Genomic DNA, 26,141 nt, shown 5'->3' on the forward strand with positions numbered 1-26,141 from the left:
ACCTTTATGCCAATAAATTTAACAACTTAGATGAGAGGGCCAAATTCCTCAAAAGACAAATTTACAAAGTTCACTCAACAAGAAATAGGTAACTTGAAAAGCCTTATATCTATTAAAGAATTTAAATTTGTAGCTAAAAACCTTCCTGACTAATGGGCATCAGATATATCTGGTACAAAAAACTTTAAAATATTTTGGAATTCAAATGATATAAACCAGAGGCAAAAAATTCAAATATTTCCAGGTGCCAGGTAAATAATGTAAGTGAATGATGTGGAATAATTACAGGAAAAAACAACTGCCAAAAATACAATCTAACTTTATTTTTACTGAACCATGGTATATATAGAAATGCAACAACATAAACATATATGATAGCAGAGATTTTATTTTAAATTAAACATAAAAACTTAAAGTCAATATGTAATTATTAACTTTATTTGTTGTGGGTTTTTCTTGGCTCTTCTCTGGAATCAGAAACCTGATTCCTTCTGCGCTTAAATATTAGTATTTTTGTCTTTCCTATGGCATTGTGGACAACTTAAAATATTTTACTTTGTCATCAGCATTTAATTTTCTACAGATTCATAATGGAAAATAATTATTGACAGAAGTAGGCACTTCCAAATATGGATAGAATTCCACAAAATGTGCTCTTCCTTCCTCTCTTTACTTTGGTGGCTTCTTCTCATTGTTCAGTTCTCAGAATTAAAATTTCTTCTTCAGAGATGCCCTCTCTCCATTATCTCTTTCTTCGGTTTTCTTAATAGTATTTTTCTTACTAGTAGCTACACTTTTCTTTGTTAACCTGTTACTCATCTTTTCTCCTAGCCTGTAGTTCAACGGGTGCAGAGTCTCAGTTTCCCTCATCATTGTATAACTTAGTACATAAACTGCCTCAGGAGTTCCACAAACAATTGAAGAAAGCGTGACTAAGCTCTGGTCAGAGGGCAGGACTGATAGCCGTCATGTACAATTTTCTTGGTCAGTGATGATTTGAGACCGAATTAAACGCCTACTCCAAATGGAGAGAGATAGAAAGTTTTTTTTTTTTTTATTTTTTTTGGAGGGCAATTTAAGAGCACTTATGAGTTTAAATAGGACACACACTTTGACCGAACTCTTGGTCTTTCAGAAATATATTCTGTAGAGACTTACAGAATGCACACCTTCTAAAGCAGCAATTCTTTCCCTAGACATTTAGCCTCAAGGAGAAGTCAGACAAGTACCAACTATGCGCTGAGATGCATTCTCATTACAATGTTATTTGTAAAAGCAAAAAACCAGAGATTGGAAATGAGCTAAACGTACTTCAAAATTATTTAAATGAGTTTTGGTATAATCAATGAAATGCTATGCAGGCATTAAAATTATAACTGTAGTTAGTTACAGTTAAAAATGACAGTGGAAATAAATCTATAATATATTACTGTTAAGTGAAAAAAGTTTAAATAATATGTATAAAATAATCATTCCCCTTTTTTCTTTTTTGGTTAAAAAAACAACTAATGGTCATATATGTGGGTATATATATGGTCATACCCAGAAAAACATCTAGAATATATAGAAAGTTGATCACAGTAATTATCTCTGGCTAGTAGAATATCTAAATTCTTTTTGATACTGTTTATTGTTACAAGGAATATGCATTAATTTTATAATAATTTTTAGAAGTAATAAAGATATTTCCATTTGTGAAAAGTATTTCTTAAGAAGATTGTCCCTCTTCTCTTAGAAATAAGTTTTAATGTCTCCCATGCCTTTCAGTCAGAAATTTCTTCTGACTATGGGATGTTTCACATTGATGAGAAACGAGAACTGTTTAAAAAAAAACATTGACTTTTATTTCTCTTTCAATGTGATCCAGAACATATTTATGCTTAAAACCTTTTTTTTTTTTGGTTTATTTCGCTGAGTATTAATAATTGTTTTGAAGTTATGATTTCGTTATCAGGATCAATTTGCAAACTTGATTTCGTTTACATTTGACTACATCAGTATTTTTTAAGTGAATTCAAATAACTGATTTAAATAACTAATTTGTATGGTATTCCATTTGCTGTGTATAACATAAGCTCTGTATAAAAGGTAAGCCACCATCGCACCAACAGACAATCAGCTCATCACCCTGACAAATCATGTTGTGTCATATGGGGTCTTCATTTCTTTAACAACCACTTCCAGTAAGAGCTGGGTCACTGAGCTAGATCCATAGTCCAGCTAGTTTACAGTTTCTTTCTGTGCACGGATCAATCCAAACAGCCTGATGGGATCATCATGAATGTTTTCCTCTATTGCCTGGCTTTCTGGTGGGAAACTGTCCACCAAAGTGGCCTTAGAAAGGTTGATATCCATTGCATGTACCTGCCCATCTTCATCCTTGTCTGACAAATAAGTTTTCTGTTTCTTGTGCTTTCTGCGCTTCCCCTCACAGCTGTGATCTAGTGAGGCATAGAACATCTTTACTTCAGTTTCCTAGAAAGAAAGGTATATTAATTCTTCATTGTTAGCCATTCTTTAACTTTGATAACCTCTGGGTATTTCTAAGGCCTATAAAAAACACACAGCTTGTTTTCTGGGCTTCAGCTACCTTATTTGCCAAATTTGTCAATTAGGATGATAAGACTTTGGGGTGGAAGATGCTTAAGTGAACTTTTTGTGTGTATAGTTTTATTTCTTTTTATACTCAAAATATACATGAACCTTTTAGATGGATTTTTACCTGCCTCTCCCCCTGCCTTCACCTCAGGGAGTGCCTGCCCTATGTTTCGCCTATCAAGTAACAATACTGATTTGTTAAACTGGGAACAAAGCATGACAGGAAGGAATTTAACCAATCAAAAATCTGCTTTACATATGTTTAATACTTGGTCATTTGATGGTACCCGCAAAACTCCCAAATTTTTCTACATTTTTGAGACTCAGACATATAATGTTAGGGACTTCCCTGGTGACACAGTGGTTAAGAATCCTCCTGCCAATGCAGGGGACACGGGTTCGATCCCTGGTCCAGAAAGATCCCACATGCCGCAGAGTAACTAAGCCCATGTGCCACAACTACTGAGCCTGTGCTCTAGAGTCCGCATGCCACAGCTACTGAGCCCATGTGCCACAACTACTGAAGCCCGCATGCCTAGAGCCTGTGCTCTGCAATAAGAGAAGCCACCGCAATGAGAAGCCCGTGCACTGCAACAAAAAGTAGCCCCCACTCGCCATAACTGGAGAAAGCCCACGTGCAGCAACAAAGACCCAACACAGCAATAAATAAATATTAAAATCGGGTAAAAAAAAGAAAGAACTATATGTGTTTGCTACATTATAAAAAAAAAAAGTATAAGGTTAACTGTCCATTTATATGACTGGCATTTGGCAAGATTTGCATTTCCCATTTTCCCATTTTTTCCTTTTTTTTACTTCCTTCTTGCCTACCTGTCCCCAGATCCTGTTTGAGCTCCTTTAGGTTGGTCTTGGAGATACTCATTTGCATCCAGGAAAGCCTGGTAGTCCTCTCTGGCCTAGAGCTGCGTCAGTACTAGAATAAGGAGGGCAGGAGACTAGAGAAGCTTGGGGAAAGCAATAGGCCTGAAGACAAGACCTTGAATTTGGTGTTTGAAAGTTTAGGATTGAATTCCAGCTCTGTAATATACTGGTCATGGGACCTTGGGCAGTTTTTATTTATTTGTTTGTTTGTTTTAACTATTTTGAGCCTCTTGCTATAAAATGAGTGTACCTGTCTTACAACATTATTAGCAAATAGAGATAATATACAGTTGACCCTTGAACAACATGGGGGTTAGGGATGCCAACCCCTTGAGCAGGTAAAAATTCACATATAATTTTACAGTCAGCCCCTCCATTTCCGTAGTTCCGCATCCACAAATTCAACTAACCCCTCACCGTGTAGCACTGTAGTATGCATCTGGTGAAAACAATCAGCGTTTAAGCAGCCCTGCGCGATTCAAACCTGGTTTTTCAAGGTTATCAGAGCTGTAGGCTAAATTATCAGAGTTGTAGGCTAAAACTTTAGGACAGCTATTGAATAAACCAAAATATTCTGTATTAAGGATTTACCATTCAGAGTAAACCAAAGGTATATCAATTTGTGGAGTCTAGGGTAAAGAAGCAACATTTGGATTAACAAAACCCCTATGCATGGATAAGCTTCTCCCTGTAGGCACTTGTTTTCATGCTAAAAGTTAAATGTCTTAAGTCTTCTCTACCAGGCAGGGGGATGGCTCTATTTACAACCTCTCTTGTATGTTTGTCTGACTTTTTATTTGTAAAATAATCATTTCTGGAAAATTGTATAGAAGATAGGTAACTTGTATCTGTGCTTGAGTCTCTACACTCTGCCAGTTAGCCCATATACTGTCTTCAAGTTATCTTCCTAAGGTATAACTTCAATATTTTACCATTCTGTCTCAAAAATTTTAGCCTAGAATCTGAATTTTATAGCATGGCATTCAAGGTTTTCTATGCTTATACTTCTACACTTTCTATTTTGATTCCCAGTACTCGCCTACATAAACTCTCTATTTCAAGCAAACTGGACATTTCACTGCTTCCTGAATACACCTCATGCTTTTCAGACCTGCTTTGCCTTTGGCTAGATAGATAGAGAAGATGTCAGTGAAGTTAGAAAAATAACCAAAAGGCACTCGGTAATACAAAGGGGTGGATATCTTTTTTGACTGTCCAGCACTTTGTTCTATTCTCTTTCTTTGATAAATTCTCCATTTTCCTTTAGGAAATTTCCCTCTTCTATCTGGTCCTGGAGAGCCTATCAGTCACAATGCTGTACTCCAAGCTTAGCACAGGATTAAGCATGCAACCCAGGCTGGAACCAATTACACTACCCATCCTCCTGCCAACAGAAGTTGGCCCAAGGGTGGACATGTGACTTCAGTAGAGCCAATTACATGGCATCTTTGGGATTGAGGTACAGATGCAGAAATAGAAAAGATATCTTTTTCTGGATTTGGGAGGAAGAAAATCTGAGTCTCCAGTGGCTTTCCCAGCCTCAATGGAAGAGTCTGTTGGTAATAGAAGAGAATGAAGTCAGTAACAGAGAAGCAGGGTGAAGAAATGGAGAGAGCTCTCATAGTCAATCATTTCAAAAACAAAAGACACCCTTTCATCTCCCAGTTACATGAGCCAGTGATTTCCCTTTTATGCTAAAGTGGTTTGAATTGGGTTTTTGCACTTATAACTGAAAGCAAGTAATGTATGTCTGGTCAACAACTGGTCTGCTTTATCAAGTCCTGCAGAGTTCAAAGAACAAGAGTCCTGAGAAAGGACCACAATGTGTACATGTAATAGTCATTTGTGACTTCCAGAGTGTTGTTCTACTTGAATAGATGCATGGAAAATATAGACAGGGAAAAAAGAATTTGTATCTATGAAGAGAAATGGAAACCATGGAAGAAAGTAAAAACCAGTTTAGGAATTAGAGAGAAAAACAGGTTGAAGTAGAGCTTTGTTGTTTTATTTGTTTTTAAATATTGCAGGGATTTGTGTATATTGGTAGGTCAATAGTAATTCATTTAAAGAAAGAAATGGAGACAAATTAAATAATTGAATGTGCAAGGTCTTGAAGGAAATAGGAGAAATACTCAAGAGTACAAGTAGGAGTATTGGCTTTGGAAAGAGGAGAGGTTGCTTCTGACATAGGAGGGAAAGGAGGGATAGGTGAGAGGTTTTAACAGGAGGATAAGAGAAGAGAAACAAGTTCACACTTGCATCCTTCAAATTTTTTTAAGACATGGGAACTCTCATGAACTCATTTTATCGTTAGGTTTCCTGATCATCTCTTCCTAGTTAATAGTAGACTTAGATACTGAAATTACAACTTCTGAACTATACACATCATTTTCAAAGGACAAGAAGCTTATTCCCTTTTCCAACAAACACTTTATCCATCAGGCTTTATTGCATTATATTATAGATTCGTTATGCTTTTGTAATTGACCAAAGTAACTATGTATCATAGTAGCTAACTGGGTAGTGTTTTTTTCGTTTGTTTGTTTGTTTTTTTTTTTGCGGTATGCGGGCCTCTCACTGTTGTGGCCTCTCCCGTTGTGGAGCACAGGCTCTGGACGCGCAGGCTCAGTGGCCATGGCTCACGGGCCCAGCCACTCCGCGCAATGTGGGATCTTCCCGGACCGGGACACGAACCTGTGTCGCCTGCATCGGCAGGAGGACTCTCAACCACTGCGCCACCAGGGAAGCCCTGGGTAGTGTTTTTGATGATAATGGTCATTCTAATAAAATGGAATTGATCAAATATGAAGAGATGACTTCTGGGTGGGATAAACTGGGAGATTGGGATTGACATATACACACTACTATATGTAAAATAGATAACTAATAAGAACCTACTGTATAGCACAGGGAACTCTACGCAATACTCTGTAATGACCTATCTGGGAATAGAATCTGAAAAAGAGTGCATATATGTATATGTATAACTGATTTACTTTGCTGAACACCTGAAACTAACACAACATTGTAAATCAACTATACTCCAATAAAAATTAATTTAAAAAACAAAAGAAATTACTTCTAATTTTTGAAATTGGGCTTCCCTGGTGGCGCAGTGGTTGGGAGTCCGCCTGCTGATGCAGGGGACAGAGGTTCGTGCCCCGGTGGGAAGATCCCACATGCCGCAGAGCGGCTGGGCCCGTGAGCCATGGCCTCTGAGCCTGCGTGTCCGGAGCCTGTGCTCCACAACGGGAGAGGCCACAACTGTGAGAGGCCCGCATACCGCAAAAAAAAAAAAAAGAAAGAAAAGAAATAATTTTTGAAATTAAATTTGTCAGAAGGGTGAAATAGAATGAAGACTAATCTCCTTAGAAGTGTCTTTAAATATATAATTTATAAAGTAGCAGACTTTGAAAGATATTTTAAGGCTTTGCACAATTTCCAGTTGAGTAAAAACCAGACGCAGCACAAATAAAGCTGGCCTGTTTAATTTACATGTTTTAAACAGCAACTTCTACTCAGAATTCTCAGTTCTTTCATAACTAAGGTCCTGTGAATCTCTGCATTGGTGGTGTAGTTACATTTTAACCTTCTTGACAGGTTTTCTCTTTATTATCATGAATATTACCATGAATTTTGCAGATCATATTATAACATGCAGTTTTTCATATATTTTATCTAAAAAATACATTTACAATTAATTCAACATCACATGACAGATTTGCCCATGAGAGGATGACCTTACATTTTGCTTAAACCTCACCACATCTTGGTTTCTTAATAAAAATTTCAAGAATTTGATTTTTTAGGAGATTCATACAAAGAAAAAGAGAAATTCTATCTTAATGGGAAGTTTCCAAGTTCTGACCCATCTTTGGGAGGAGAGTGTTTTCTATTAGGCAGGAATAAGTTTGGATTCTGTCTCTCCACTTAGTTTCTGAGTCTCTAGGTTAAGTTTTTCATCTTTTGCAAGCCTCTGTCAAATGGGAATACCCGTGCTGTCTCCCTACAGGAATCTAAAAAGATATGCCTGTAAAGCACATAATACAAGCCTGACATGTAAAAACTGCACAGGAAATGCTGGCCCTATGACTGTTTCTAGGGAATAGCACAAGAGCACATAATAAAAGGGACGAGATCGGGGAGAAGAAAGAACCATCAAAACTGACATTTATAACATTTCAGCCTCACGTATGCTAAGCATCGTGAATGGCAGTGCTATGTCTGAGGATGCTGAACTGATTGTGGTAGTAAAAAGATAAACTACCCATTTCTTCCTGGGTTTTTCTGTTTCTACTTAGGCTTTAGTCCTGCCTATCTCCACACAAGCCACATGTAAATCTCCTGTCATAAGACCATAGCCATAGGACTTGTATTAAATTTACACTCATTTTTTTAAAAATAAAACAGAAGTATGGTCTTTTATAGTTGGTTAATTTATCTTTTCACTAAAGGTCTCTTTCTCCCCATCTGCCATAAATTCCCGACATCTAGGTCTTCTGAGAATTCTGCCTGTGTCACCTTTTATATTTATTTCTATGATACATGTAATTTTTTTTCGCTCTGAAAGGAAAAGCTTAACTAATACTTTAGGAAGAGAATCCACTTTTCCCTTGAAATCTACTGCCTTTGTAGTTGTACGTAATTTTGACTCTTTAAGTGTAGCTCTGAGTACTATTTATTTGCCTTTGAGCTTTTCATTAGAGCTCAGGCTCCAGATTTGACACCGATTCAGAATGCAAAATTTCTAACAGGCTGCTTCTGATGTTTATCAGAATGTGCTGCTTTTATGCTCTTGAAACGTGCAGCTGTGCTATGACCTAGGCTGAACTTGGCCCTTGATACGGAAAACAAGACTTACCTGTGAAGGTGGGGCGTCTTCTTGCAGTTTGTTCACAGATCTCTCTGGCCGGGCTTTCATTTGTTCATAGTAGTTTTCATCCACTGGTTCTTGGGAGTGGAAAAGAGATTTACAATGGAAAAATAAAAAATGCTGGCATGAATAAAAATACATGGCCCAAACAACATTTAGCTATAAATGTGAAACCTTCAGGGATCATTTGACTAGGCTTTTTTGTGAAGAAACCAAGAGGTAAGGAAGCACAAACTGCTCTGCAGATCAGACTGTGGAGAAGTCTGTTGCCCTGCAGCATTAACAGTTAGACAAAAGAAGGTCACTTGGGATAAGGACTAGATCATATTAATTTTTTTATACCATTGTAGGACATGACAATCTCAACTTAAACTGCCATTTAGATGTTATTGAGATCCCACAAGTTAAAGGATTGTCTGTGTTCTCTTTAAACGTGATTACAAATGGTGCAGACGGCATAAAGCACAGAGCACGTATATTGATGATTACGATTTGGTAATTTTTTCCATAAGTAAAGACATTTTACTAAGAGGCCTTCTTAACCTTACATACCATTTTTGAAAAAGAGGGTTTAGATTATGTTTGTCGTCCCATAAATCAGTGACAGGACAGTTCAGCCAGGCTGTTTTGAGGGCCTGGGGTGTATAATGCTGGTACTAAGTACTTGGGGGTTTTTGTACCATGTCCACCAGCCAGCAGACCTGCACTTATTTCATCCTGTGGGGATGCTTACTGAATCATCCGTACCTTTCTTTCCCCAGATACTCCTATTTAAAAGGGAGAAGAAGGAGAGTTAATGACTTGTAGGATGGCAAGTAACCTGGCAGAGATGTGGATTGCACCAGTTTGACCCCATAGATAAAAATATATGTTTACTATAATACAAGGTACTTCAAAATCATTCAACCCTTTCTGAAAAGCAATGCAGAGAACTGGCCCATAGGGTGATGTTTCTCAAAGCATGGGTCATGGAAATCATGCATTAGAATCACCTGGAAGGCTTGTTAAATAGCAGGTTCCTGAGCTTTATCATGGAACTACTAAATCAGAACCTGTAGGAGTGACACCTGTGCTCATTAGACATGGAGACTGCAGATATGGTGGGCTTTGAGCCACCAGAATACATAAGAAATTAAGTCCTCAGGTATTACAGGTGGGCACCAAAATTCTGCAAGGGGAAATGGGAAGGAAAATTATTTTTAATAGTCTATTCCTGAAAAATAGTTTCTGATTCCTCAGAGTGCAGAGCTTAGAGGACACTTTACAATGGGGGGAAAGACAAAAATTAAATAAACTCTTGACTCCTATAAAATTCTCATGTGTGTAACGTTAGGAGATTCCATACTGTTTTGATATATAGAGATTCAGATAAATTTAGCCCATTACTGGAAATCTCTGTGTTTGAGACTCAGAGATCAACAGGAATTAACCCCCAAGTCTCCTATCATGAATTAAGTGAATTTCTTACAGGGCAAGGATAGCGTTAAATGCTAGCGTTACTCTCAACAGCTTCTCTCATCAGAGCTCTGGAATTAGATCACAGCTGTTTGTTCTGAGGCATTTAGGGGCATTTTATTTTTGGGGTGGTTGGGATATTTCAAGTAATAAGGGATGCTGGGAACTGAAGAGTACTTGTTACAAAAGAACAAAAAAATGTATAACCCACTCAGTGATGGTTTGGCGCTTCTCTTTCCCTGCTTGTCATCAGTGTAAACCTAGGTTCTCTACTTTAAAAGAAGCAGTTAAAACAAGAGAAACCAGAGAATGTGTTCTTTGTTCCAAATTATTCACTGTAGATTTGCTTTTATACACAGAGCGTAAAGCACTGTTTTCCTGGGTCATTTACTGTTCTAGAAATAACTTTATTTCATAGAATTCTGTGTGTGTCAAAATTCATGGTAATAGAGTCTTCCGGTATTCTCATTACTACTAGAGTAAAATAAAGAGAATATAGAAAAACAGGATGTTGATTTACACTGAATGTTGCAATATGATTTATGAAATGCAGCTTTGGAAATATATGCTAAATGATATGCTAAAAATACTGAATTTATGGTTACCATTGGAACATTTAAACGTGACTGTGACAAAAATAAGCTACCTCAAATTCTTTGTGGAATTAAGTGAGGTAATTGATTTATAAATAAATTTAATTTCTGGAAAAATAAAACTTACCTGGGACCACATTATCTAAGTTACCATAAATTGGTGTGTCTTCAAGGTCATACTCATTTTCCCTATAATAAGGAAATAATTTGCCTTGTTAGAATCTACTTTACACATAGTTCAAAACTAATCTTTCAGCTAAATTCAATATTGGGTAAATTATTGCATGCTCTTATTCAGCCTTGACCAGCCAAGGTAGATAGGCAAGTAAGTCAGTAAATGCAAGTGTGTATGTGTAGGTGTGTATGAATTTGAAAAGATGTGTGTTGGACCCTCTTTGGGGGAACAAAAATAGCAAATACTTATTTAGCACTTGTTGTGTGACAGATACTACTTGAAGTGCATTATATATATTCATTCATTTAATTCTCACAACAATTCGGCCAGATAGGCACTACAGCATTCCCACTTTAGGGATAAGGAATCTGAGGCACAGATTGGTTATATAATTTGCTGAAGGTCACAAGACTAGTAAATGGCAGAGCTGGGATTACAACCTAGATTATCTGTGCTCTAATCTATACATTGTACTTCCTGTTTATTTGCCAAGAATATCACTCTGAACATACCCCTAACACTCTGTTTACTAAATAAATATTAACTGACAGTGATGATTAAAAAATAAGAGGCCAGAGAAATATCGTAGACTCAGCTTGGCAGATGCAATAAAATGATTGATCACCTATTACATCCAAATACTGTGCTGTTTTACATGCATTATATCAAAAACCAAGGGAAATTCTGCAGAAATATTATTATTTTCCACTTTACAGATAAGTCTGAGATTCAGATAGATTAAAGTATTTTCCCTAACCTTATGTGTAATATCAGCAATAAATAACAATTGTGAAAGCTTTTCTTTATGCCAGTGCTCATTCAACCCTCAGGACAACCCTAGGAGATGCATTTTTTAAAAGCCCCATTGTGCACATAAGGAATTTGCAAGCTAGAGAGGTAAACTGTCAAAAGACACATAGTAACTGTCAGTGCTAGGATTGTAATGCAAGTCTGGTCCTAAAGCTCTGAATACTATTTGCTCTTGATGTTTGATTAACTTTCCTTATAGCCTCATCTGAATAATCCTATTAGGATTACAGTAGGCAACCTACCATTGTCACCAAACCGTGACAATGGCCCTGGTGACCAGCTTTCACAATAGCAGGTTGGGGACAGAAGAACATTTCAGGCAGTGAGAGTGGCATTTCATAAAACATCAGCAAATGTTTTAACTTTGAGATTACATATCACTGAGAGCTGGAGGGAATAGCATCAAAGGAAAAAGAACTCTTATCTCAAGGCAGAACACCTATATTACTCCCATGCTTCTGAAAGAAGACAGTATATGTAAATAGTATGTAGGTATCGTTAAAAAAAAAAACAGATCAAATGATACCTGTATGAAATGATTTGAAGATCCAGATCCTGGCATGTATTTCGCTTATCTGATAACAAAGAAACTCATCCATAACCTTTCTTTCCATTGGTAATTCACTACAGCTTAATATTGGGATATGGAATAGTCCCTGCTCATGGTTTTTCTCTGGCTATACAGAGAATATAATAGCAAAAGGTGAAGAATTTTTAATAAGACAATCCATCCGTTTTTCCTAGCCCACACAGATAGCAGATACAACCTGCAAATGATAAATCATGTCCAAAAAATGAACATCATTTCATTCTCTATGAATGAAAATAAGACGTGATTTATAATGCAGTGCCTTGTGTCTACAGGCAGGTCTCAAATGATTAATCATTGCAAATAAACTATTATAAAGAAGCAGTTGCCTAACCAACAAATTAAAATGTATGTCTTTACTTGGCAATGCCAAATAGCTCCAGCCTATTGCAAATATCTAATAAACTTCAAGCACAAATGTTTGGCAGTGTTTTATGTTGAAGATTGATTACTATTTAAAATATATTAATAAATATGCCCAGACTAGCACACCTCTGAGTTTTGGTCCAGATCAGATTCTCCACTGTTCTCAACATGTCTGAAATGATCTTCTAACTAATCAGCACATTTACTGACATTCCAAGATTTAAAATAATATTAATTGCATCTTTTACTAGGGTTCAAATTTTCTACTTTCATATAAATTTTCTCTAGTCTCTATTTTTAAAGTTTGTATTTATATTTTATTATTATTTTATTGTGAAGTGCTTTAAAGAAAATGCCTCAAATACTTTATTATCTAAGTAGATTAAATAAGTAATTTCAATTTTTAAAAAATCATTACTTCTGCATGGGTGATTTTGGACATAAATTCTCTGAATTTCAGTTTCCTTATTTATGAACAAGGATATTAAATTATTTAATCCCTATTGTTCTTTTCAGCTCCCAAATTCTATGACATAAATGTAGGGTTCCAATATCCAAATAAAAATGAAAGATTTCTGTAAAACTAAATAAAACTATTTTAAGGGGCTGGGAAGTTGTAAGATTGATAAAAAAGAGTAAGCTTAGGGTCTATCAGAAGTTGTTTTTGCTAAGTGTTAACCTGATTTGCTTAGTAGACATTTCTTTGAATAGGCAGGTATATGTTTTGGCTTCACCAGTGTTTAAACGTTACTGAAAGCCATGAGAGAGGATGAAATTACTAATGGAATAAGTGTAGATAGAGAAGAGGCTCACTAGACTGAGCCCTGGGCACTCTCTTGTCGAAGGTTCAGGAACCAGCAAAGGAGAAGAAACTGCTACTAATTGAGGAGGAAAACCAAAAAGGGGGTGGCCCAGAGTCTGGAGAAGCAAGTGTCTCAAGAAGTAGAGTGTCAATGTGTCAAATGCTACAGATGGACCACGTATAATGAGACTAAGATTTGCCATGTAGATTTCATTGGTGATCTTGACAAAAGCTGAGTCAGTGGATTATTGAAGACAGAAGATTGAATAGAGTAGGTTCAAGAAAGAAGAGAAGAGGAAGAAAAGTCAGCAAATATGGACAGAATGTAGTTAGCACTTCCAAGTTTTGCTATGAAGGGTGCAGAGCAATGGAGAGGTAACTATAGGCAATCTAATATCAAGGGAACTTTTCTTTTCTTTTTTTTCAAAAAGATGTCAGACAGTACTGTCTGTTTATATACTGCTGGGAATGAGACAAAAAGGAAAGAAAAGCAATAATGAAGGAGGAGAGAAAAGGCAAAGTTGTTGCAACAATGTGTTCCTGAGTATATGCTCATTAAATTTTTACTTTCTCTGGCAGGGACTGTGCCATGGGTGTAGGTTTCTTGAATTTGGGGTGAGTGGATATCAAAGATAGACCCTTGGTCCAGGAGAAAAGTGTAAACCCCAGCAATTTTTGTATAACTAGGGTTAGTATGGCTAGGATTAGCTAAGAACCAGTAGTATTTCCTATGAGGGGGGAAGTTAATGGACTCTCAGGCAATGATATCTAACATTAAATTTTTATTCTCTTGATCAGTGTTCATATGTCCTTCTAATGATGTCTACCTTTTTGTAAAGTCAGTCAAACACAGGAGCTTATATTGCCAGTGCTTTGGAGCCCTTGAAAAGAAGAGTCTTTGTCAAAGTTTGGGGGAAAAGAGACTGGAAAGATCTGCCAGCATGAAGAATTCTAAACAAGATGGGGAAAGAAAACTAGAGCAGTGACACAGAGCTAGGGGTGCCCAAGAGGCAACCAAGAATAAGGTTTTTGGAACCTATAAGCACATTCTGGAGGATTCCCCAAAATACTTAGGTTAGGGACTGGACTTCTTGCATTCGCACAGGGTTGGAGCTTGGATTATGGTTACTTGTACATTAAAACAAATAAACAGAAGGCTTGAAAACATGGAGATACTTTGGTTCCAAGTGTGGCAGTGGTCACAGTGAGGGTCTCATCTGCATATCTACCTGGAAGTCTGAGGCACCAGGGAAGGCTACCCAGGAGTTCTATTGTCATCAGGATACTCAACCCTGGGAACAGGTGGGGATTTGTCCTAAGTCCTTGAGAGAGACTCTGAACACTGAGGAGCTATAATAAGCTTAGTGTAAATCTGAACTGCTTTCCTAAATTAAGGGGTAAATATAATTCAAACGGGTGGGAATTTTCTTAGACCTTAATTTTCACCTAATAAAGCATTCAGCCTTTTTTTTTTTTTAAATCAGTCAGCTACCCTTGTAAGTACAGTATTATATTATAATCCATATTTTTCAGATGATAAAATTCCACTTCAGCAATGCTCATTTTCCCAAGATTACAAACCTGGTAATTGCAAGAGTGATTAACATCCAGAACTGTTTGTACCTCAAACCGATGATATTCTCACTGCATTATCCTCTTAACACAGATCAAAAGACAAGAATTGTGTAGAATTACGTTTAAAGGACAAATAAAGTGGCCCAGGGGTAAATACCAGGAAGTGTATATTTAACTTTCTATTAGATATAGACGCTTTGCTGTCTTTAAAGTGATCATGTTCCTGACTTACTAATGTAGGAAGGCAGGGATTTGGGGAAGCAGGAAGATAAGACCAGAGAAGCAAATTTCTTTCCCCTCCAGCATAGCTTCCCGCCTAAACCGATGCTGAGTAGGATCAGGGGGGCAGTGCAGCAGGGAACCCAGTGTGAGGGAAGCTTGCCTCCCTTCTACCCAGCTTTGAACCATCTAAGGACTGAGGAAGCATCCACAATTCTAGCCCTACCTAAGAAAGATAGCCCTTATTTCCACCTGCTGTTTTAATGTTTATTTCTTAATGTCTGGAGATAGTTCATTCGTTTTTTTCTGAAGCCTCCATGCTCTCCTATAAAGGTGACTTTGGCTCCCAAACTACATAATCAGAGAAATAGACAATCTGTGAAGTACATACATAAGCTTGTGAATTAATATGCCAGCCTCTTTATAATAGATACAATCTGCATTGTATATTCAAATTTTGCCTAAATGGAGATTTATTATAGTAGATAACAGATTATTAAATCCTTGAGGGAAGGATCGCATCTTTTCATCTTTGTATCTCTGTTGTCTAAACAAATGCTTATTTGTTGAATGAATATTTATTGGAGGAACAAATGTTATAAAAGAACAAGCCTCCTTTCTGAATTTTCCCTGCAGCTAAGAGCCTGCTTGCTTTGAGATGAGTGTTTTACCAATTTTTCTTTCTGATTCTTCCCATCCTAATCCAAAAACCACCAACCCAGTCTTTGGTAGAACGATAGTATCACAAGACTTTCTATCACACTGCATCTTAACTGCCTTTCAAATGACAAGAATCAAATCAATCGTCAGATTAACTTCTACATGGTTATGTAGGATTCTTTTTGTCATATTTTTTGTTGTAACCAAATCAGCAAATCACTCTTGAAATGAACTAATGACTTAAATTATCTCATGTTATAGAATCCAATGTTAAAAACAGTCATAAAATATAGATTGTCTTTTTTGTGTGGGTCTGCCTGTAGCCCAGATCTGAATCTTCCAGAGATATTTCCACACGGAGAAGAATTGTTTTTTAAAAAAGGACATTTTAGAGGCCAATAAAAAGCTTGCAGTCTTACCCTGTACAGTGAGAAAGCTTTGTGTTTTTGAAAGACCTTTTCAGCCTTTCAGTTTACCATTTCAAAAAGGTCTTGAAGAATCCTCTAGGAAATTTTCTATATTTAGATTTTTTTAATCCTAAAAGAGAAATTTCCAATCTAATGATACATTTGGGTCAGAATATATTGTCCAAGAAAATGAAACTTCTTTACTATGCTTTATATTATAAACCTTCTTTAAAAAAAGTTTTATACTACACAGATTTGCAACGTTCTTAATAAGTATAAGCGATTAAGTTATGTTATATCTATAACTGTATATTATTTTAGAGTTATTTATTGGCAATACCCTTAAAAATGGCGCCGCACAAATCATCCTTGTTTATGTAGGTGTGCATGCATATCTTAAATTGTATCAATATTGCCAGATTTCTTACTACCTTGAATTCTTAAGAGCCACACAATTCTATATTTAATTAGACTACATTTTTACAACCTGAACTGAATCCTAATCTAGGATATCTTCTTCCAAAATTAATGAGGATTCTGTAGATAACAGGTTAGAGTTTCATTTTGTCCTTCATCCAGCTCTCTCACTGACTCAGGATGAGTAAGTAACTAGGGCAGACAATAATATTATAACTATTATTCTTCAGGTGGAAATAAAAGTAATTAAAACTCACTTTTTATTTTAACCCAAGTGAAACATTCCTGAGCCAAACCTATAAGCAATATAACGTTAGTTATTTCTCCTTATTCCTTGGGAATCATAGTCTATGACTCATATTCTACATACCTGGGAAAGTAGTCATCGGAGTACGTGTATGTTTTATCTGAAAGATATTCAAAATAGACAAATTAAAAGAAATTTTGACGTACATGTCTTAAACCTTCTAGAGCATGCTCTGAGGGGAGCTTAGCCTCAATGCCAGTTAACATCTTTAATCAAGCCACTTGACCACCACTGTTTGAACTAGGGATAAGGATATTCTCTGATTCGGGCCAATCAGGTTCTCTCTTGGTAATCTGGAATGAAAACATGGTGCAGCTTGGCAGTAATGCAGAGCCCAGCTGTGTGGCCATTTCATGCAGGGAAACACCAAGTGGAGTACACTGGAAACCTGTCCCTGCCTTTTCTGTGGTTCCAGCCTGTTGTGGGGCCTGGCTGTACTCTCTGCCTTCAGGTTCTACAAAACACCTCTGCTTCCTTCTGACAGATTTCCCTATTTGCCCTTGCTGGTTTGGTTAGGCTTTTCTTCCTTATCAAGAAAAAAAAAAAAAAAGTCCCTAGAAGACACTTCTATTTATTTACTTATTTATCTAATCTTGGAGTGCCCATTATCATTTCTTGCTATGTGACAACAACATCATAAAAATAATGTTCAGGAAGTTCCTCTGGTTATGATTACATTTCACCCACATGGTAAAAATAGAGAGGTAAGGAGAGATAAGGGTTCTAGGGAGAAGAAATCCAGAAAAGGTTGGCAACACAGTCTCTAAAAGTAATCAAAACAGTAGAATGGCTTTTAAGGGAAACAGTATGCTGGTCTGCAAAAACCAGACTGACCGGAGATTTGATGTAAGATTGTAAAATCATGAAAAAAGTAGGGGTCAAATCTCAAAGTATCCACTGTTGAACCTTGGAGGTGGTGGTTCAAAGGCAAATGAAAGGAAGTATTTGTACTTCAAATTAAATATGTGTATTCAAAATTGGAAAAAAATAGTTTCAAGAAATTTTTAGAGAGGCAATAGGGAAAGTTAAGAGAAATTCAGAGTTCAGTTTTAATAATTAAGGTCAAAATTATGAAGCAGTGTGTATTACTGGTTTCTCAATAAATTTTCTTTGAACTGAATAGTTGTATATAATATGATATTTATTATATTTTGATTGCATTTTATTAAACCTGGCATTAAATAAAAACCAAAATCTTGCAAAAGCTATCATATGAAAGTAAAGCCCAGTATTATCTAAGTCTCTGACAGTGACTCAGAGACAATAGCAATCAAATGGTGATCTTTCCGTTTTAACATTTGGAAAACACTGTGTGTTGGTAAGAAACTAACAAAAATGTTTCCCAATAATTGAGCAAGTCACCAAACAACTACAAAGACTATTTTTAGTTAGATTTATGTGTGACAAAGTTGTGATTCTCCAGAGAGGTCATTAACTCTTAGAGAAACATTATTAAATAATGTTTCAAACAAATTATTAAAATCACCACATTGGAGGACGAAATGGATATGTCATGTGTCAATGTGTTTGGAAGAATTCTGTAAAGGACCAAATGCGGGAAGTTTTTGCAAAGCACAAACATGAAGCAGCTATGGGACCGAAAGTGATGAATCCCATTTGGGATCTGTCAGAAATATGTTTCTTCTAGCCCACAGTAAATGTCTTACCATGGACTGCATCTAAAAGATGCAGCTGTTTTCAACTACCTTCGGACTAGTTTTGTGAGTATGAATGCAACATGGATGTGGGGAGAAGCCTAGAGAAGTCTACTGTTGCACAGTAGCCACAAGTTAATGGAAGCCCAGCAAAATCAGAAAGCTTGAGAAATGTAAAACATATCAATAAGCATAGGAATAAAAATTAGTTAATATAGATTAGAAAATTGTTAACTGGCAAATATAAAGTATGTATTGATTTCTTTTTATATGAAGTACATGTTTATACTCAGGTCATTAATTATTATTCAAATTTGTCTGGAATTAAAGTGCATACACAAGAATTTAGCCCACCTGTAGCCTGAGGTATCATGGAACAAATTCAGGGTTAGGAATCAGAAGACACTGGATTTGGGTACCAGCTCTTCAATGCATTTCATTGCAAATGAACATGAAAATCATTGCAAAACTGATTCTTAGTTTATCAATAAAATAGTGTTAATAATGCCTATATCATGGAGTAGATGTGGAAGATAAATGAAATAATTTATGTAAAAACATTTTAGAAAATGACAAAGTTGGTTATCAATATTATATTTCTAAATCCATATCCTGCAGCAAGCCACGTGTAATTGTGCTGATTTGAATTACGAAGTTTCTTCATTAAATGGATTAGCTGAAAAGTAGTTGATATAATTTAAATGCTATTTGAAAGATAAAAAAATTATAAGTAAAGCTTGATTTGAAATGAAATAATCAAACCTCACCTTTTGCAAGAAGATTTTCACCAATTGAGTAGTAAATTCAAAGAAAAGATAAAAACAAACAAAAAATAATGACAGTACTTAAATAGAATTTAAAAAACTAGATATGGAGTAAAAATGTTTCTCCAAACAGACCAATAGTTCTTAAAGATAATGTGGATTTTCCATTTGGAGGTGCTTAGAGTATGAATGATGGTGCCTGGAAAATACACTGCTGTAATATGTAAAAGGATAGTTCTATAGAAGGAAAAGGAAAATGTAGTTCGATGTATTAGCAGCAGAGAAAAGCAAATAAATAAATAAATACTTAAAAGATTTAGACCAAAAAGCTTTGTGTGAAAAAGGAAAGAGAAACAACTATATAAAGGCTACAATATAATAATGCGATGCTTAGGTGGAATGAAAGGGAACTAAAACAATGTGAAGAAGGAGAAAATAAGTAATGGGTAAAGGATATTACACATCAAAACCAACTGTATTGAAGAAGCCCCCTGAAAGGGAACCTTAAAAGTTTGAGGTCACCACATCACACTACTCTTAAAATTTAAATGTATAATCTGGAGTGGGACAGTCAGTACTTGCGTGGTTTTAGTTTTACAATACTTACCATAAGAAGTGTGATAGAATATGATCTCTTTCAATAGAGGTATAGCAGTCAAAGGTTTAGAGGTTACGGCAAAGGAGAAAGGTCTGCAAGCTCAGGCTCCCGAAAAGAGCTTGCTCTGTCCTCAGGCCTTATAGGTTTATTTAAAAGTAACTGGCATGATTTAAAACCTACTTAAACATTTCAGTTATATTTAATAAAATCAAACACAGTTTTTATTTTATTATAAAGCAGTTATGTTTGCAAGACTCTGTGTGAGAAAAGCTGGGTGAGTTTTCATAATCCTCTCTTGTGATTCAGATACAAACACTGTGGTCAGGTTCATGGTTGAAAGGGTGTGAGCTAACATTTTCTTTTATGTTTCCCCTTTATAGTGTTCACTCTTCCATGTGCGATACATAACAACAAGAAACAAGAACACATGGTTTGAACTCCATAATACAAATTTTATGATACATTTTTAATGTGAAATATGTGGCATAATTTTCTAGCAAATAGGAGATACACTGATAGGACTTTGATGTATGAGCAAACCATGCAGTTCTTTATCCTTCTCAAAACAGAGAGGAAAGCTTAGATAAAGAATATTTTGGGGACTTAAAGGAAGAAAAAGTGAATGCATTCCTATCAGGAAAAGAAATAAATATAATCCTAGTAAAGAACAGATTTGGACAAAGAATCACATACAAATGAAAGATTTATTTGGGGGGAAGGAGGACTCCATTTCAAAGCTTCTACCTAGCCCTGCTACAGAAAACATCAAGGAGTGGCTTATCTTGTCTATCTGATTGAATGTGTAGATACTGCACTGTTGCTGGGATAGAGATTTTCTTTTTTAAGCTATTTAGTACACCTGCAAAACTTACTCACTAACTGTTTGCCAAGGTGGAGTCATATCTTGCAAGTTTCTTAGCCACAAAGAATAGCACAAAGATGTAGAAATAAAAAGCTACATAAGGCCAGATGCAGGGGCATTGTGTACACAGACCAAGGGGCAGAAAAACTGGCTAATATGATGCAATCTCTTCTAGTCTGTCTGTCCAGGAGAAACAAAGCAGTGAGGAGTCTTCAGGAGGACTGAAAAGGAGTCAAACAGTTTGCAGAGCTAATCCCAAATCCACTTGGAATCTCTGGGTGAGAAAGAAAGACAGTGCTGTTTGCTTATATGAGGTAGAAAGGATGGGTCATTAGTAATACTTGAGTGGTTGGGAATGGACTGCAGAGAGAAAAAGGGGAGATGGGATAAGAACAAAGGGCCTTATGTGGCAACAACAAACACTGTTCCAAGGCTAATCTTAAATTTGCACGTCTATAAAGTGCAAGACACAGGGTAATGTGCTCCGCCTAAGGAGTAAAGATCGAGTGAAGTCTCAGTCTTTTTTTGTTTTTTTTCTGGATCCATGAGCTCGGGGGTGAGCCTACCCATGACCCAACCCAAGTCCCGGTGGTGGAAGTGGGTGGTACCATAATTCCTAGCAGATTGCAGGTCTAGGGTATTCAGGGTGGGGTGGGGTGTGGGGGAAAGAGGGTGTCCTAAAAGGATGGGAAGGTGCACATGAGGGTATGAGATAACACTCCATCCCTATACTTGACCCAGTGCTGAATATTGTGACTCCCCTGCTGGACACTTCATCCTGCCTGGAGTGGTCAGACAGAGTCTGTGGGACCTGGCTCAGACCTGGGTAAGGGCGTAGTGTCTTTGGCTGGTGGGAGTGATGGCGCAGTGCAGCAGTGAGGGGCCTGAGCATCAGGGGGCTGTGGTGGAGACTGGAGCACTCTGGCATGTCTCCACTCCCCTCTCTCTAGGTGTCTTTTTCTCCCCCTCCCACTGGCGTCTCTGTCTTTTTCACCATCCTTAGAAAGGGAGAGGCAGGGCTCTGCTGCAGGGCAATCCACTGGGCTCATATGCATCTGTAGGGCATAAGATCACCATGAAGGAGTCGGTGAGGGTACAGAAAAGGGATGTGTTCGAGAAGTCTTTAGCTCTTTACTGCTCAGATAAATTAATTGGAGACAGACTAATATTTAGAACCAACTCCATGGAAGCCTACAGAAAACTCTCTAAAATGAACCTGTATGTTCACAGACTTGAACACAACCGTTATCACTAAAACTCAGGTTATTGTACAGACATGTTAAATAATAAAGAGACGGGGGCAGGAAATGGGATGAGAGCTGGAGAGGGCTTAGAGAGTTTAAGGATGGTGGGAGGGGTGAAAAAACCAGAGAAACTAATGTTCACTGAAATAACAGTCATTAAAATTAAATGAAGCCATAGTAAACCTCTAACAAACATTTGTGGAAGGAGTGAAAGAAGGAAGCACCCGGGCCACCAGGAACAGTGACGTGGGCTGTACCCTGTCCAGGACCCACCTACTAAATCCTCAGCCCTGTGCTAAGGTATCTACATACTTCTCACAAGAACTCCATGGTCTAGATAGTATTTTCCACATTTCGTAGATAAGGAATCTGAGAGTCAGAGAAGTTACGTTCCTCAGACAAGTTCTCCCAGGTAGATATTGAAAACAGAGTTCTAATACAGGTCAGCTTGACTTCAAAAGCCGTGATTTTAAAAACAATTGAGGGAACTGAAATTGATTTTTAAAAGTACATCAATAAATGTCATTCACAATTTCCTGTTTTTTTTAAGCGTTCTTTCCCACTCTGTTGATTTTAGACAATAGAGTCACGTATAGCATGCCTGGGTTTGCACAATTAGAAAGAAGGAAAAAAAAATCTGCCTTTGTAAAAAAAGAAAAGCCCACTTTTTTTTAGTTAGGCAACTGTCTTTTAACAGTGGTCAACTAATCATCACAAGCAAATAACTCCCCCCAAAAGTTTGTATGGTAGCAAAACGGTATGAATATGGGTAAATAAATTCCAATACACAAACAACCAAAAATGAGAATTGGAAAACCTATTCACCTTGTGTTGTAATAGACTGGTACAGCCAAATAGTTCTGGGCAGAAGTAATAGGTCAGTAAAATTAGACCAGCCCTGGTCTTGATCACATTGATAAAAAGTGATTCTAAACATACATATTCCCCACAATTCAATGCAATCATAGGGCTGAAAAAAAGGACTATTTAGGTTGAAAGTAAATAGGTCAAATTTGCTAAATAAAATTTAAGTTAAACAGTTGGGTTTACATTAAACACATAAAACCGCTTGTTCCCTGGCCCCATACACATCTCCAGAGGATTTCGGCCGGAATCAAGCAAGAGTGAAGTACTGGCTCAGATAAATTCTTGTCCTGGTTCCCACCTTAAATTATTTCATCTCTTACAGCTCTCAGTTCACCTTTTACTAATTCAGGTGACAATATTATCTGCATTCATAAAATACTTCAATAAAATAATTGAAATGTAGTCATCTTAAGCTATTATACAAAGAAAAGTGCTACTCTTAGCTCTCTTCTTTCTATAAAGGAAGGAAACTTTTTAGATATCTGATGGGTCATCTTGCACTGACATATAAAGTTTGTTAGTCTGAAAAATATTTGAAAATAAAAAATAACTACTGAAGTCATTGCTAATGAAAATGTGTTGCTTACCTGGAATTTCATCTTTGGCATAGAAATGATATAATAGAGAGCCTAAACGAGTGTTGGGTTTCTGGCTGAGGACGTTTGGTCAACAGTGTAAAAGTAGCATGTGCTGGTGGAAACTGTTTTAAACAGATAATTAGAAAAACTGAGCATTTATCCTTGATTTTGGTATTGAATAGATGTGAGACCTCAGCCATGTCACTTCATTTGCTAGTGACTCTCATCTTTGTTTTTCAAATCTGTATGACAATAATGCCTTCTTCATACCTTACATTAGCATTATCAACACTTAAGACACTCTTAAGCGGATCAAGGACTCTCTCTGGAATCTGACCATTGTTCTGATTTAGCTTCATGTACTTTTACTTGGACACATGTACTTAACTTAGTTTTGTTAACTTTGCTTTATTTATTTTCATCTGTTTAAAGAAAATGTATTTACCTTTTCTTTTCTATTTGTTTACCACTTAAATGTCCTGCCCCCAAGAGTTTTTTGGTTCTAGAATATTAAGAGCACTCCCAAGAAATAGCTGAACTTTCATTCCTCCATTCACCTGCCATTGTGTTCAGCATACATACCTATGTTGAGTGCCTACAGTGTGCAAACATTGTGCCACTTGATGCGCACCACACTAATTCAATCATGGCACAAGAGGGTGAAAGCCACGTGGTTAATACTTCTGCCCAGCTTAATGGAAAGAAAAGCTGTCGGTGGCAGATCCTAGACTCTGGGAGTGTTTGATAAAAAGCCCGTGGTTCAGTCTATTGCTTTTCCAGTTCCCTTCTGATCCCAACCAAGCCTGCTGCACTCTAGAGGCCGACCGTTGCTGAGAAGTTTGAATAGACTCATGTGGAACCTTAAAGACCTAGTCTTCACTCTTCTCATCACACACCAGAAAGAACCTTTACAGATGCTCCAGAATAGGCTACAATTTCATGAGTTGTTCAACTGGAGGAGGAAGATGGAAAAATACATTTTCCCAGGATAATCCCTTCCTACGCTGTACCCTCTAGTAGAGATAAAGCTAAAATTGGGAGTCTGTTTACATTTCTCACATGATTACATGTTTAAATCAAGAGAACCCTCAGCGTGAAAAAAAAGTACCAGATAGATTTTCTACAGATAAAAATATCTTACTGAATAACATTTCATAAAATCATCTTATTCTGTAGGTTTTCCAGTGACTCAGTATCCGCTCAAGCAGGTTTCATATGGCTATTTCTGAAAATGTCTTACCTTGTCGCTGCTTTTCCACATAGTGGGAAATGTTGAAGATAAGCGATATAGTCAGAGCTAAACCCAAGAAGGCTAGAATTGCCCAGACATAAAACTGGCATTCAGAGTTTCCTGTGAACAGAAGAAAACACACGCTTAATATAGTAGCTGCGTACTCATTTGTTTTGAGCTAGGTATTCCCACAATTAAAACCACTGTGTTTATTCACAACAAAGGACAAATCTCTGTCAAGAAATTAGTTAGCATTGACAGCCAAAGGCTTTTTACAGATTTCAAAATGGGTATTCAAATTCCCGCCTGGGTAAAAGGAAGCAAGTGTCCCACATTCTTAGTAAAGATGAAATGGAAGACATTTTTAGTCTAGCTACTAAGATTTGACAAATAGTGACAGGTTATAAAAACTTTGGTTCAAAATTAAGAACTTCCATATTATGCAGAGTCATTAAATAGGCTATACTTTTCCCGTTTCTTTAATTCTTTGTCTGTAGTCATATTGAATCCATGCTTTCATTATTATGGAGAATCACTTATCACTTTCTACTAATCCCAGTACTGTAGGACACTGTGTGTTGGGATAAAACAATAATACTGGAATAATAGTAACCCAGTTTTGTCAAGACTGGCCATAAGGAATTTTCTCATACTATTTAGAGCTCCATGAGCAGATAATGGAGGGTTGATTCTGTTCTTCCCCTCTGCGAAGGCCTCTTTTTTCATTCCTGAGCTGTAAAGGGGGTTTTGTGGGATATTGCCTGTCAGTTGCCCTGATTATCTATGGCAATCTTTACACATATATGAGTGACTACTAAGATAATTAGCCTAATAACAAATATATTTGTAAATATATTATAAAATATGAGATATAGTTACATACATATATAAAATTCGGCTAATTATCTTAGTAGTCATGTACCCATGTGAATACTGACCCCAGAAAAATAACTTGTGATTGTATAATACTATATATTTATGTATTCAGTCAGTATCTCTTCTGTGCCAGGAACTATGCCCTATATTAGGGAATCAAAGGTAAGGAAAACAGAATCTTTGCCCTCAAGGAACTCTGTTTAGTTGGGGATGTGAATGTGTGAGCATATAATTAGAAATGCAATGTGAAAATAGCTACAATAGAGATTATGTTCCTTCATAGTCCCAACTCTCTCTCTGTGGCTGCCTAGAACATTTTAAGCCCTTTCAAAGAAATCCAAATACGTTAAACACAATAAGCAGAAGAGGCAAAATCTTTAATAGGAGGGAAATTAGCTTTACTTCCCTATAGCCTGTCTTTAAACCATCAAATAAAGACTCCCTAAATCCAGATGTTCTTTGTGTTGCTCTATTCTACTTATTTTCTGAATCTCAGATTTGACGTTTGAGTTGTTAATTTTCTTTGAATTATTAACATTGCAGTGGTTGTTGAACTGCCCTCTATGTATTTGACTTGCTTTATTTATTTATTGGCATCATTTATTTTTAAATGAGCATAGTTAGGCATAGTGGTGATTAAATATATAAAATATATATTTATTTATGATATAGATGTATATATACATATATGCATATAATTTGCATATCACTTATTCATCTATACATTGCTTTTGTTTG

The 26,141-nt window shown here is 36.6% G+C and overlaps 1 protein-coding gene across 1 annotated transcript in view; it reads right to left on the bottom strand.

Annotated features, from left to right (window-relative positions):
- Window positions 1-299: 299 nt before the first annotated feature.
- LOC101286280 (T-cell receptor-associated transmembrane adapter 1) overlaps window positions 300-26,141 on the bottom strand; it is a 51,344-nt gene continuing 25,502 nt past the window's right edge. The window contains exons 2-6 of the mRNA XM_033432198.2: window positions 24,537-24,647; window positions 16,792-16,828; window positions 10,529-10,590; window positions 8,342-8,430; window positions 300-2,475 (exon numbers count right to left, since the gene is read on the bottom strand). Of these exons, the coding sequence (XP_033288089.1) occupies window positions 2,221-2,475; window positions 8,342-8,430; window positions 10,529-10,590; window positions 16,792-16,828; window positions 24,537-24,647 (554 nt within the window). The 3' untranslated portion in view covers window positions 300-2,220. The remainder of the gene's footprint in view (window positions 2,476-8,341; window positions 8,431-10,528; window positions 10,591-16,791; window positions 16,829-24,536; window positions 24,648-26,141) is intronic.

Source organism: Orcinus orca, chromosome 5, assembly GCF_937001465.1.
Source record: "Orcinus orca chromosome 5, mOrcOrc1.1, whole genome shotgun sequence".
Classification (NCBI taxonomy): Eukaryota; Metazoa; Chordata; class Mammalia; order Artiodactyla; family Delphinidae; genus Orcinus; species Orcinus orca.